The following is a 13751-nucleotide window of genomic DNA, read 5'->3' as shown; positions in this document are numbered from 1 at the left end:
AATCTGGGATCTATGTAGAGTCATCCTTTGGCATAGACTATTTGTTACTTTCTGGTTATCTCACATCATTAAAAAATTGCCATTAAAAACTTGGGTTATCTCCCCACTAAAAAGTTGAGTTTATGTAGTGACAAGAGAATGGATTAAAAGAGGTAGATCCTTTTGATTCAATACTACAACACATTGTTGGCTTTTGGCCTCGTGTCTGTGTTTGTCCCCTCAACATCGCTTGACAACCGATGCTGGTGTGTTTATGTCCCCGTAACTTAGTGGTTTGGCAAAAGAGACTGATAGGATGAGTACTAGTCGATTTGCTAGACTAAAGGCGGTGCTCCAGCATGGCCACAGTCAAATGACTGAAACAAGTAAAAGAGATTCAAAAGATGCTTGATTTTTTCAGTCTTCATGTTTATTAATTTTTTCAGATTTATATGATTTGTTATGAAAATATTATCAGATTCAATAAGATGTCTAATCTTTTCACTTTGCATGTTTATTAATCTTTTTAATTTTTTTTTTTTGAGGGTTAAACAATTTTTTAGTTGGGGGGAGATAATCCAAATTTTAATGGGGGGAGGGTGAGATAACCAAACAGTACCGACTGTTTTTGAACACACACATAAATATTCTGCCTATATGACTGTGCACACCTTTCAATGCGATGTATGCCAAAAGGTTAGCAAATTTAATGGAGGCCTCAAAACACATTTTAAGATCAACAAAGATCAGAACTTAACCCTTTGATAATCACCTAATATTGTCTGAGAGTGCAAATAAGTTTGTCCCATCAAGGTGCCTCAATTTAAGTACCTAATTCAACGGCATCTAAATTACATTTGATATATATATATATATATATATATACATATATCAAAATAAGCAACAAGGATATCCAAAGTTAATGCAGTATGCTCGTTTCATGTGACTCCATTTAATTAAGCAATGTGAACATTACATCAAATGTAAAATGCAGAGCAATCCTCAGCTGCACAAAGATATAGAAATCTAATGAAATTACATTTCAACAGAAGGACATACTTTTATAACAACATTTAAAGTCTCCAAGTAGAAAGGAAGAATACAAAAATGGATTTTGACTTAGCCAGACCATACAGGCTAGTTACATGAAATGATCGTACTGCATTAACTTTAGATATCCTTGTTGCTTATTTTGATTTTAATCACCTTATTTTGAAACTGTATGGATAATACCATACTTATTTCTGGTGCCTAAACTTAAGTACCATATTCACCTGAATCTAAATTTTATATATACATATAGATAGATAGATAGATACATAATCACATACATACATGTATACATACATACATGCATACATTCATGCATATATACATATTTCTACTCAATAATATAAATTTCATCGCACAGCTTTTTTAACATTTTATTGATAGAAAAGAAAAGTGTATAAAATAGAAACAAATAAATATATGAATAATAGATTAAAATCTAATAAATAAGATTTTATACAGATTCAAACTCCTTTTGCCAGGCAGCATATTGGTCCACCAGTCCCCTAGCAGAAGGTTTGGTTCGTTCCAATGCCATCTCGACATCATAGGTTGTCAGTGTGTCTAGTTGTATATTCAATTCCTTATCTACAAAATACACAAACAAACAATGATGATGATGATTGATGAAATAATAATAATAATAATAATAATCCTTTCTACTAAAGGCATACAGCCTTAAATTTGAAGGGGAGGAGCTAATTGATTACATCGAACCCAGTGTTTTACTGGTACTTAATTTATCGACCCTGAAAGGATGAAAGGCAAATTCAATCTCGGTGGAATTTGAACTCAGAACATAAAGACGGATGAAATGCCACTAAGCATTTTGCCTGGCATGCTAATGATTCTACCAGCTTGGCTTGATAATAATAATAATAATAATAATAATAATAATACACAGATTTCCTTGTCAGTTGCTTGACCTTAACCAGTTGAGCGTGTCCCTTAGTGGCTGATGATATGTGCATCTGTGAACATGAGCAGAAGTAGTTGTGGAGCATTATAGCCATGTGCTGAGAGGAATTTTTTGGGGTTTGAATAATTCATCTCTGGAAACATGGCTGTTTTCTTCATTATCCTTACACAAACCTTATTCAGGGACCCTTTGAGCAGGAAGGGCTGCTCAACCAGCAAAAAATTCTAACTAGGCCCAACCTGCAAGGTCATGCACTGTCTATCTTGATATAAGGTCACCATGATTTGCACATGTGGTTGTGATGCATGTGCTTGATGTACCCTTATTAGTCAGGTATTCATGATGGGAAAATTGGGCTTCATATATTTGTACCCCAATGTCACTTTAATAGCAAGTGCTGCTCTCTCACTCAATAATAATAATAATAATGAGTATATTGGGCTTTGTATATTTGTACCCCTGTGTCACTTTGATGACATGCATTGTTCTCTCAGAATTTGGTGGGATGGAGTTAATTGATTAAATTAACCCCCAGTGCTCAACTAGTACTTATGTTATTGGCTTTGAAAGGATAAAAGGCAAATTTAGCCTTGAAAAATGTGCCAAAGCAATGCTGAAAAGAGGAAAACTAATTAAGAGTAGCAACATTACGCTAGATAAAGCAAATGAAATAAGAGAATTACCATTCTCGCCACATACATCCGCCTTTCAACAAAATTGCTGGTGGGCAGCACTTCGCTCTTTACCCTCACTTTCCTTTTCAAGTGAAACTTGAAAAAGCTGATGAATGCTTGACCAAAGAGGAAATTATAATGATAAACAGAAAAAACAGGGTAAGCAGGGATGGAGTGCTTCTGATCATACTGCTGACCATGGGCTACCCAACATTAACAACAACAACACTGGTAATACACACATTCAATCAGCTAGAATTAGAAGCTAAATCACATCTTAAATTACATCCAACTATCTTCAGAAAAGGAAGAGCAGACATAAATATGCAAAAAAAAAGTAAGGTGGTTACTGCTTAAATGTCTTTAACCACGAGTCTGTTTAAGTCAGGTGTGACTGGGACTACACAACAACAACAACACCAACAACAGCAGCAGGAATGCTGAATATTAGAATATTATAAACAATAAGTGCTGACCTGCTGTATTATTCTCTAGGATGTCAAATATTTTCCTCATTGGTCTCATGGCAGCTTCTTTACAGACAAGTTTGATATCAGATCCAGAATAGCCTTCAGTTTTCTGAGAAAATAATGATAGATTTTGTATATAGATTTTAAAAATGTAAATATAACTCAGACTGAGTTCTTGATATAATTTAAATGGAAGGTTCTCTTCTTGTCATCAAAACAAGAGCAATTCTTTGGATGAAAATTAACTTAATCAACTTGAGAAATTAACTCTCAATTTCTTAAAACAACCTCCCCATTTCTTGAGAGTCTTTAAGAATTATTGAAAGTGAAATTTTGGTTAAGTTAAAATTTATTGCAAACAACATCCTATACACAATTTCTCAATCAATCAATACATAGATGCAAATACACACATAAATGCATACTACACACACACACATACACACACTTGGTTGAGTCAAAAGTTTTTTCAGATTTCCATGATTTTTGGCAATTTATATCTCCATGGTATATCATTAATTTGGTACAACTTGTTCAATTGTTGGTGAATTGTTTATTCGTTATTTTCATTTATAGCACCATCATCGTCATCAACATCATCTAATGTCTGTTTTTCATGCTGGTATTGGTTGGACACACACACACACATGTACATATTGTCACACACAAACATATGCATACATGAAGGCGGTGAGCTGGCAGAAACATTAGCACACTGGGCGAAATGCTTAGTGGTATTTCGTCTGCCTCTACACTCTGAGTTCAAATTTCGCCGAGGTCAACTTTGCCATGTATCCTTTTGGGGTTGATTAAATAAGTACCAGTTATGCACTGGGGTTGATATAATCGACTTCATCCGTTTGTCTGTCCTTGTTTGTCTCATTGTGAGCAGTAAAGAAATAACAAACATATGCATACATATATATGTATGTACAGAATAGAACAATTTACAAGTAATGAGAATATAGAACTCAAGAAAGAACTCAATCATTCATACCTGTGCCAATAAATCGTAGTCCAGATCAGTGCAAAGTTTAGGTCCTCCTTCATCTGAAGTAACAACGTTTGGGAGAAACAGGTTAAACATGGCCTGACGTGCTTCTTTCTTTGGTAAACCAACAAGGATACGTTTCTCTAGACGCCGTAACATGGCATTGTCCAACTCCCTAAAATGAAAGGTGATGTTATAAGGATTTCAAGGTCCCGGTTAGAATGAAGTAGTTTATGGTATGCAAGTATTCAGTGAAATTACTAGGTTTGCTCCACAGATCTGTTGCTCTGTCAAATACATATTGTCTTGATGATGCTTGATACCAAGATCTACACATTCAATAAATGTTGTGTCAACTTGATTATTGATAAAAGTGACAAACAGAAGAAGCAATAAATCTTGGTGCACAGAATACAAAGTTTCAAAAATTGAGAGAACAAACACTCTTTTGAATTTTTCAGACATAACTGGCTGATACACTGGGTTCTACTTTGAGCCCATACATCTAATGGGGACAGTTCCTCAACATCATCATCATTTAGAGTTCATTTTTCATGTTAGCATGACTGGAGCTGGTAAGCTGGAGAGCTGCACCAGGCTCCAGTCTGTTTTGACTTGGTTTCTAAGGTTGGATGCCCTTCCTTACACCAAACTGTATATGATTACAGGTAATAAAACAAAAAGGTGCGAAGTTTCTACCTGGATTGATCATCAAACTAGCTTGAACAAAGGAGGTGTAGAATAGGGATTTTTTAATGACAGAAGATTGTTTCAGAGGCTGATGCTACTGCAGCAGCATTCGTGTGGCTGGTGTAAGACGGATGTGTCATGAAAATGAGCCTACAGTACTGCAGAGTATAAGAGTTGACCAAATGTTGAGCTAAGTCCACCCTCACACTCTTTTATAACATTATAATAACTTCTATTAATGTAATACTTTAGTATACAGATTACTCAGTCAAATGTAATGCTTATTTATTCACATTCTTTTGAATTAATCATGCATTATCTCACAGCTTTCAGGTTTTGATGATATGAATGTTTATTTTTAAAATAACATTGTAGAGTTGGTGTGAGAGGTCGGATCGGACCGATTGGAACATAAAACAGATAGGAGGTTTTGGCCATATATGACTGCTTTAAATGCTAACTGGTTAAATATTGTTGACTGTTTACCTCTTCTCCTAAAACTACTTGATACTCATCTCTTCTCCTATTGTCACCCCTATTGTCTTCCAAACTACAATTATATTATTTGGAAACTGTCTTAATTTTGTTTTACCTTCAACTAACTTCACTGAGACTTCCTTATTGCACAATGCTCAAGGGATTCAAAATATGATAGGGATGCTGTATCACCACTTTGGACTAAGTAGTTTCTATACAGTCAAAATCTGCAAGACATAGCAACCAAGTCTTCCTTAAATCACACTCTATCACTGACCTGACTATCATGGCAACTGGTAACACAGATTATTCTATTACAACTATTCTGCCCCAGTATTTTGTCAAAGGGTCGCATTCTCTCTACCTGTCACCAGTCAAAGAGACCCTAAAACAGTGGTCTTCAACCAGGGTCAATATGACCCTTGGGTGGCCATATAAGATTTCTTTATTAAAATTTATCTGCAGCAAAATTGGTTTTACTTTTACAACACACAAAATATTTTAACAATTTCTTTTATACATTTCCTAATAATATTTAATTATAAAAATATTATAGAATTTTTTTAAACATCAAAGGGATAGGTGGGTCTGTCTGAGTAAAACAGAAATCAAAGGGGTCCATAAGTAAAAATTGGTTGAGAAACACTGCCCTAAAAAGTATCATGGTTGCTGCTCACCCCACTCTGAGTAAAGAGTGAAAACATTATTGGTTTCAGTGGAAGTATATCTAGTGTGGTTACATGAAATAGATGCAACAACTGCATATAAAATCTAGGTTCAAACTCATCTAACTACAAGTTTGATACCATCTCCTGAGGGGTTGCTTTCTGTTTTTTAACATAAACTATATATTAGGTAGTCAGATAAATTCCTTAGTTTTTTTCTTTCATATATCCTAATTTTTACCAATGTTATTTGAATAAACATGAAAAATATTATTGTTGCATTTCATAGTTTTTGTAGTTCTATTCTTCCTCAAAAATTTTGTTAATTGTTTTGAAATTTTGTATAAATTTTACTTCTTTTCAGCCTCGTAATGATGGAGTGCCAAGTAGTCAAAAGAACCAGAAGAAAAAAAAAAAAAAAAAAAAAAAAGAAAACAAATGAATTCATCTGACAACCCCAAAAATAAGAAGTAGCTGACCAGGGAAGGTTTGATGCTGTCAGAAGAAAAACAAGTTCATCAGTCTTTGCTAAACCATCCATTTGAACCAACAATTCTGTCTTCATCCTTCTGCTTCCTTCATGTTCTCTGTAATTACAGCAATTACATAATATCATTAGTTAATGGTATCACAGCTTCATTAAGCTTTTTTTTTTTTAATCACATAATTTCTCAGTGTGTACTTATTGCTTGATATTATACTTAATTATATTCCTCTGATAAATTATTTCATGGTATCTTTCTCAATCATTCTCTTTTTCAATGTCTCTAACATTCTCTCACATTAACACATATTCTAGCTATCTTTATGGGTGTATATATGCATGTGTGTGTGTAATTGGATGGGTGCATGCGTGTGTGTGTGTGTGCATGTGTGTGTGCTTGTGTGTGCTGCTATGGTCATGTGATACATAGGAAGTATGATAGCTGAGAGAAGTGTCAAGTAGAGCAAGTGAAAGGAGTCAATGTAAGGAGTCTCCAGAAAACATAGGACAAACTGGTTAAAACTGATCACAAGAAACCAATATTTGTGAAGGAGACGACAATGGAATAAATGAAGAGTAAAGGCACTGCTCTAGAGCAGACATGTGCAATGCATATCACTATGAAAAAATGAATTGTTAACGATGATGATGTTGAAGATGTATGTTAAGAAATGTGTCAATATGTTGAAGTTTGTGCTAGCTAAACAACAAACAATTACACTCATTATAAATTGTTATATTTGTGACTGACACACAGATTACTATTCAGGGAGTCCACAAAATTCATGAAGAAAACTTCATGAGCAAACAATTATAAATTTATTTTTAATTACATTATGAAATAACATAGTAAACCTCATTTTTCATCCACAGGTGAGTGAAAGCTTTGGCATGCTCCTGCCAGTTTATCTCTGCTGTTTCTAGGCTCATATGCCCATGCTGGTCAATTGTATGTAAGGTATTGCTCACCTATGGTCACTGATTATCTCTGGTCAATGGCACCAACATTGTAACTTCAACTCAACAATACATAATAAGCCTTATAATGCTGAATAAACCCTCTAATTCTGAAGTACTGAATAATGCAGAACTTACACTCCTTGACCATTTGATCCACGCTGACTCATGAGCGAGTCCAGTTCATCAAGAAAGATTGTTGAGGGGGCATGGAATCGTGCCAGTTCAAATAAAACCTTTAATGGAAAGAAAATGAAACAAGTAAAATTAGAAGAAATACACAATATAAATAAGATAGATAAGGGTTTCTATCAACAATAATTATTATACTCACCATTTTCATCAGTTGTTTAGTTATGATCTTCACTGCCATATTTATTGGCTGAATGAAATCATCAAAAGAATCACCACAGATGGTTGAGTGAGTAGGGTAGTGGATTTGCAACCATGTGGTTGACAATTCATGTCAGTTCAAGCAATAACATGCTTGGTGGTGGTGATGGTGGTGGTGGTGGTGGTGGCAGAGGCAGTTGTGGCTATGGCAGTGGCGGCACTGTTGTGGTTCTTGTTGCTTAGCCCCAGGTCAACTCTAATTTAAGATACCTACGATCAAAGGTAGTTCAGCTACCTACTGTAAGCTAAGACATTTTATTCACCAGAACCAAGTTCTGCTGGGACTAAGTTGTTGCCATTGTTGTTGTTGTTGTTTTGCCCAGGTTAACTCCAATCAAAACATTCAGGCCATCACAGTCTCACTGTTTTAGGGGAATTAAGGATTACATTAAATAATATTTCCTTTATTCTTTTTAAGAAGTTAGGTATAATGTGATTGGCGGGGAATTTGTTTGCTATTTGTAGTAGATCAAATGGCTATATACAACTTCTATCATTAAAATATTCACATGTGTAAACAATAATATTCTTGCAAGGTCCTACTTTTAAGTAAATACCCCAAGAATATAAGTTAATGGCGTAAGCAGTGGCAGCACTGTGACTACAATCATCATTGTCAGCATCATCATAATCACCACCGCCGCCGCTGCTGCCTTTCATCCTTTTGGAATCGATAAAATAAGTACCTGTTGAACAGTGGGGGTCAATGTAACTGACTAGCCCCTTCTCCCAAAGTTTCAGGCCTTGTGCCTTTGGTAGAAAAGATTATTATTATCATTATTATTATTATTATTATGATGATTATTATTATTAAGGTAGTGAGCTATCAGAGTCGTCAACATGGAACAAAATGCTTAGCAGCATTTCATTTGGCTTTGTGTCATGAGTTCAAATTCTACAGAGGTCAACACTACCTTTCACCCTTTCAAGGTCGACAAAATAAGTACCAATTGTGTACTATATAAGGGTCATAACACTAGGTGGACTCAACCATTCAGTAAATAGAAATCAGTATAAATGAGTTCCAGACTAAATCCTGGAGTTGGTATCAATAAAATAGAGAAGATTATGAGACTTACCCTGACAAGTTTCTCTGAATCCCCACGCCACTTGCTGACTATACTGGAGGCAGATATATTAAAGAATGTTGTGTTACACTCTGTAGCAACAGCTTTGGCCAACAATGTTTTACCAGTTCCTGAAATATGGACATTGAAGAGAAAATAGTCTAAGCAGCAGTAGCAGCAACCAGGGGTTTTCAAACTTTTTGACTTGCGGACCCCTTTATATTTCAGGCTTATATTAAACGCTTATGAAATTTATACATAAATATTTGCTTAAAATAACATATATTTTTACATTTATTTATTTAACAGTATTTAACAAATAGGTTTATTGTCAATTAAAAGATTTCGATTAAAGAACATATATAAAATCAAATTGCCCATAAAAAGTATTTGCTGTCCACGGACCTACTGTCTTGTCCTTGCGGATCACAGTTTGAAAACCCCTGGCAGCAACAACAACACTAACAGCATAGCAATGACAATAACAACAACAACAACAATAACAAGGCCAGTAATTTCAGGCAGGACGTAAGCCGATTACATCAACTTATTTTATTGTCCTCAAAAGGAGGAAAGGGAGATAAAATCAAGTTTGGCAGAATTTGAACTCAGAACGTAAAGATGGGGCAAAATGCTGTTAAACATTTTGCCCACCATGCTCAGCAACAACAATAGCAACAACGATAACAACAGCTTTAGTACATTTGGTCTAAACCACAACACATCTATAATTTTCCCACTTCCAAAGACCGAGATGTGTCCAAACCATGAGTTTTTGTTTGTTCCCGGCATCATAGACCATAAACTCGAATTCAAGTATTTCCATTACTTTCTGTCATCAAAAAGCAATCCCAGTTTCCACAGAACCTACAGTTTTGCTTAATAAATATGGAATCATTATTTGATAAGTGGGAGACTACATGTTGCGGTGGTGGATTCTCTGCTGAATTTTAGGAAGATAGATCTTACCTATATCAATTCTCCATTCAACCTTCCTAGGCTGTTGTTATTATTTTAGCCCTAGGCCAACATGGATGTAGTGGACATATGATCACAAATATTCCAGCCATGACTGTCACACAATTATATAAAGACACAGTATATTCTTTTACTCTTTTATACTCTTTTACTTGTTTCAGTCATTTGACTGTGGCCATGCTGGAGCTCCGCCTTTAGTCGAGCAAATCGACCCCAGGACATATTCTTTCTAAGCCTAGTACTTATTCTATTGGTCTCTTTTGCCGAACCGCTAAGTTACGAGGACGTAAACATACCACCATCGGTTGTCAAGCGATGTTGGGGGGACAAACACAGACGCACAAACACACACACACACACACACACACACACACACACATATATATATATATATATATATATGACAAGCTTCTTTCAGTTTCCGTCTACCAAATGCACTCACAAGGCTTTGGTCGGCCCGAGGCTATAGCAGAAGACACTTGCCCAAAGTGCCACACAGTGGGACTGAACCCGGAACCATGTGGTTGGTAAGCAAGCTACTTCCCACACAGCCACTCCTGCTAATGTATACAAAGATACATTATCAGCCTCCAGTTTCCTGCCATAAAGCAAAAAATGTGAAATAAAGTAACACTTAGTCTGAATGATAGTCACAGGTAACATTTCCAAATGATGACATACCTGTTCAAAGGACTGCAATGGGAGATTCTTTTTTCCTTGTGTCAAATGAATGTATTAAATTTTTTTGCTGTTGACACAGATTATCACAGCTATGCGGTTGTTCAGTCAGCGAGAAATAGCAATCACATTTCTTTCAAATAACACTCTACAGTTGGAAATTAGAATCTCTTAGATAATGTAGTCTTAGATAAATTATGTTTGAACACATGACTGGATAGTCATGACTGGAGTGTCACTGCTCATAAATTTGCTTGGTTGGGATTGACCTAAAGCTAAACAATAATAATGCAAGAGAAATTCAGCAAACAAAAAGAATCTCTTTGCAGTCACTTGATATGCTTGAAATAGTAACCGGATCACACTCAAATTACACTCAACACCCTTCAATAAGGAATGAGATACTGGATAATGTTATTCTACATATAACATGTCGAGAAACTAAAGACAAAAATAGCACTGAGCACTGGTCTAATGAAACAGGGCTGACCTGGGGTTAAATAGCAACAACAAATTAATAGCAACTGTAAGTTTTATCAGTAATGGGAAGTGAAATTATTTTACCTGGAGGTCCATACAGTAGTAACCCTTTCCAAGGAGACAAGATTCCTTTAAATAGTGATGGATACTGAAATATAAATACATAGATAATTAGAAGAGTATATATATATATATATATATATATATATATATATATATATATATATATATATATATATGATCATTATCATCATCATTACCATTTAATGTCTGTTGTCCATGCTAGCATGGGTTGGCTGGTGTGACCAAAGCCAGAAAGCTGGGAAGCTGCACCAGACTTCAGTCTGACTTGGCATGGTATCTACAGCTGGATGCTCCACCTAACGCCAACTATTTTACAGAGTGTACTGGATGCTTTCACACGGCACCACACACATGCTTTTAAGTGACACCACAAGGATGTTTTTACGTGACACCACATGGGCGCTTTAAGTGCCCCCCCCCCCCCACACACACACACACACGCACACATGCAAATGGCTCCTTTCAGTTTTCATCCACCGAATCCATTCATTGTTATATATGGTGTAGAAAACTTTTTGATAAAATGTTTTGGATATGAACAAATTTCCACTCTCCTCTTGGTTTCCAATCATATATATCTATATCTATATATATATATATATATATATATATGTGTGTGTGTGTGTGTGTATGTATGTATGTATGTATGTATAACTTTATTATTAAAGCTGCAAAAAATCACAAATATATCCCCAAAAAATGCTACTTAGAGTTTCACATTCCTGTTCGTCAGGCAACTGTGATCCAGAATGGAACAAGAATTGAGATTGTACATGTAATTTATATCTTGATATAATTCACATTGACAAATACACATTTGAATTGTTTCAACTAATATCAACAACTTTACTGCATATCAAACAAGGCCATTTCCCTGAAGATGCAAGGGTCCTGTCTTCTTTCCAACTACACACACACACATTCCTTTCATTTTAATGGTAGAATGCTGTTAATACAATATCACTGGTTCAGATAGATATATCTGCACTTATTTAGCTCAATTAAATAATATAGCTTAATTATTTAAATGATAGTGGTAATTTAGCCATGTTGATAAATGAGTCTGTGAAGCACAGTTTCATTAGGCCACCAGTACAAAGTAAGTGAAGGGAACCAACATCCCCACTGGTGCCACCATCACCATCAACACCACTATTATCGCCCCACCACCACCACCATTACCACCACTGGCAGCAATAATAACAACATCGCCACCAACACCACTACCATCACGACCACCTCTACCATGAACATCACTGTCACAATAACTACTACAGTTGTAGCAGTAACAAAAAAAAAATGACCCTGGATTATGCAACAACAAACGACAACAAAGTCAATATACCTTAATTGGATACACCACAGCTTCCTTCACTAACCTCTTGGCTTCATCTAAACCAATAATATCATTCCAGCCTAGATTTGGATTGTGGACATAAATTTCCTGTAGGATATACAAAACAGAGCACACACAGACAGAATAGAGACAAAGGATAATGATATTAGGGATTGATGAGGAGTTATTGGGTGTCTACACAGATATAACAGGAACACACTGATATACTAAAGGAAGTGTTAGATATATTCAAAACAGTCTCAGAGTTGAGTATACTTTGAAATACTGGGACACACTCAGAGAATACAGTTCTATATTTAAGAGATGAGGAATTATGTACATTATTTACATTTGACGGATATTTGTCCCTATCTTGTTTGTTGTTAACATGTTTCAGCTGATATACCTACCAGCCTTCATCAGGTGTCTTGGGGAAATTTTGAACCTGGGTTCTCATTCCTAAGGTATTTGTTGATATTATTATTATTATTATTATTATTATTATTATTATTATTATTATTATTATTATTATTATTCAGGTCACTGCCTGGAATTGAACTCAGAATCTTGGAACATTTTTTGTTTACAAAAATATTTTTTATAGCAAATATGATTAATACTTTTACCAAAACCATAATTTAAATTTATTATACATTTTTTTAAATACTTATATTGTTTCATGATTATTTTTATATTTTTTATGTCTCAAATCAGAGATGAATTGAATGATAATGATTCTTATATGAATTGGTGAGCATAAATGCTATATGAAGCAAATGATTCCTGTCCTTTTAATAGATTAAACACTGAATATAATAGACAAACAGAGCTGAGTGTGCCATATATTGACATACATGACCTGAAATGAAGACCACTCTGAACCAGCGACAGTTTCTACTAATCTAAGAAGTTACAAGCTACTTGACACTTGCATTGATTCGAATGCATACTATATGTGCTCAAAACTTATATAACTTCCAATCTGCGATCACAGCGTATTTTATTTATTCATTTATAAACAAAAATTTGTCATTTTTGAGTGAAAATTTGAAGATGGCTATAAATTTAATTCATTTCTTCATTTCAATGGTAAATCCAGCTATGCGGCAGTGTGGCTGCCAATCCACCATCCATAGAACAGATTGAATAGACGGTGCCCCTATTTCTTTGGTGCCCTAAGCTTGTAGTGATTTTGCTTATAAGTTAATCCAGCACTGGGTCTTGTGAGTAGAGACTCAGAGGTATTGTGGGTACAGAATCAGAAATATTAGAGGTGGGTAGACTCTGAAATCAATGAATAATTTCTAATTTATTGAATATCAGAACATTCCTGTTAATAATAAAGATAGTAAACTCTTTAAGGGCAATGAATATTAACA

The 13751-nt window shown here is 35.1% G+C and overlaps 1 protein-coding gene across 3 annotated transcripts in view; it reads right to left on the bottom strand.

The window, feature by feature from the left end:
• Positions 1-1389: 1389 nt before the first annotated feature.
• LOC106867330 (katanin p60 ATPase-containing subunit A-like 2) overlaps positions 1390-13751 on the bottom strand; it is a 44324-nt gene continuing 31962 nt past the window's right edge. For all 3 annotated transcript variants that reach the window (XM_089348816.1, XM_089348815.1, XM_089348817.1), the window contains 8 exons: positions 12382-12480; positions 11037-11100; positions 8829-8947; positions 7495-7592; positions 6395-6502; positions 4090-4258; positions 3099-3201; positions 1390-1617 (listed from right to left, as the gene is read on the bottom strand). In XM_089348816.1, coding sequence (XP_089204942.1) covers positions 1484-1617; positions 3099-3201; positions 4090-4258; positions 6395-6502; positions 7495-7592; positions 8829-8947; positions 11037-11100; positions 12382-12480 — 894 coding nt within the window. In that variant the 3' untranslated portion in view covers positions 1390-1483. The remainder of the gene's footprint in view (positions 1618-3098; positions 3202-4089; positions 4259-6394; positions 6503-7494; positions 7593-8828; positions 8948-11036; positions 11101-12381; positions 12481-13751) is intronic.

Source organism: Octopus bimaculoides, chromosome 3 (assembly GCF_046866305.1).
Source record: "Octopus bimaculoides isolate indiv1 chromosome 3, ASM4686630v1, whole genome shotgun sequence".
Taxonomy (NCBI): domain Eukaryota; kingdom Metazoa; phylum Mollusca; class Cephalopoda; order Octopoda; family Octopodidae; genus Octopus; species Octopus bimaculoides.
The sequence above is the reverse complement of the archived record's forward strand: the minus strand, read 5'-3'. Positions and strand labels throughout refer to the sequence as shown.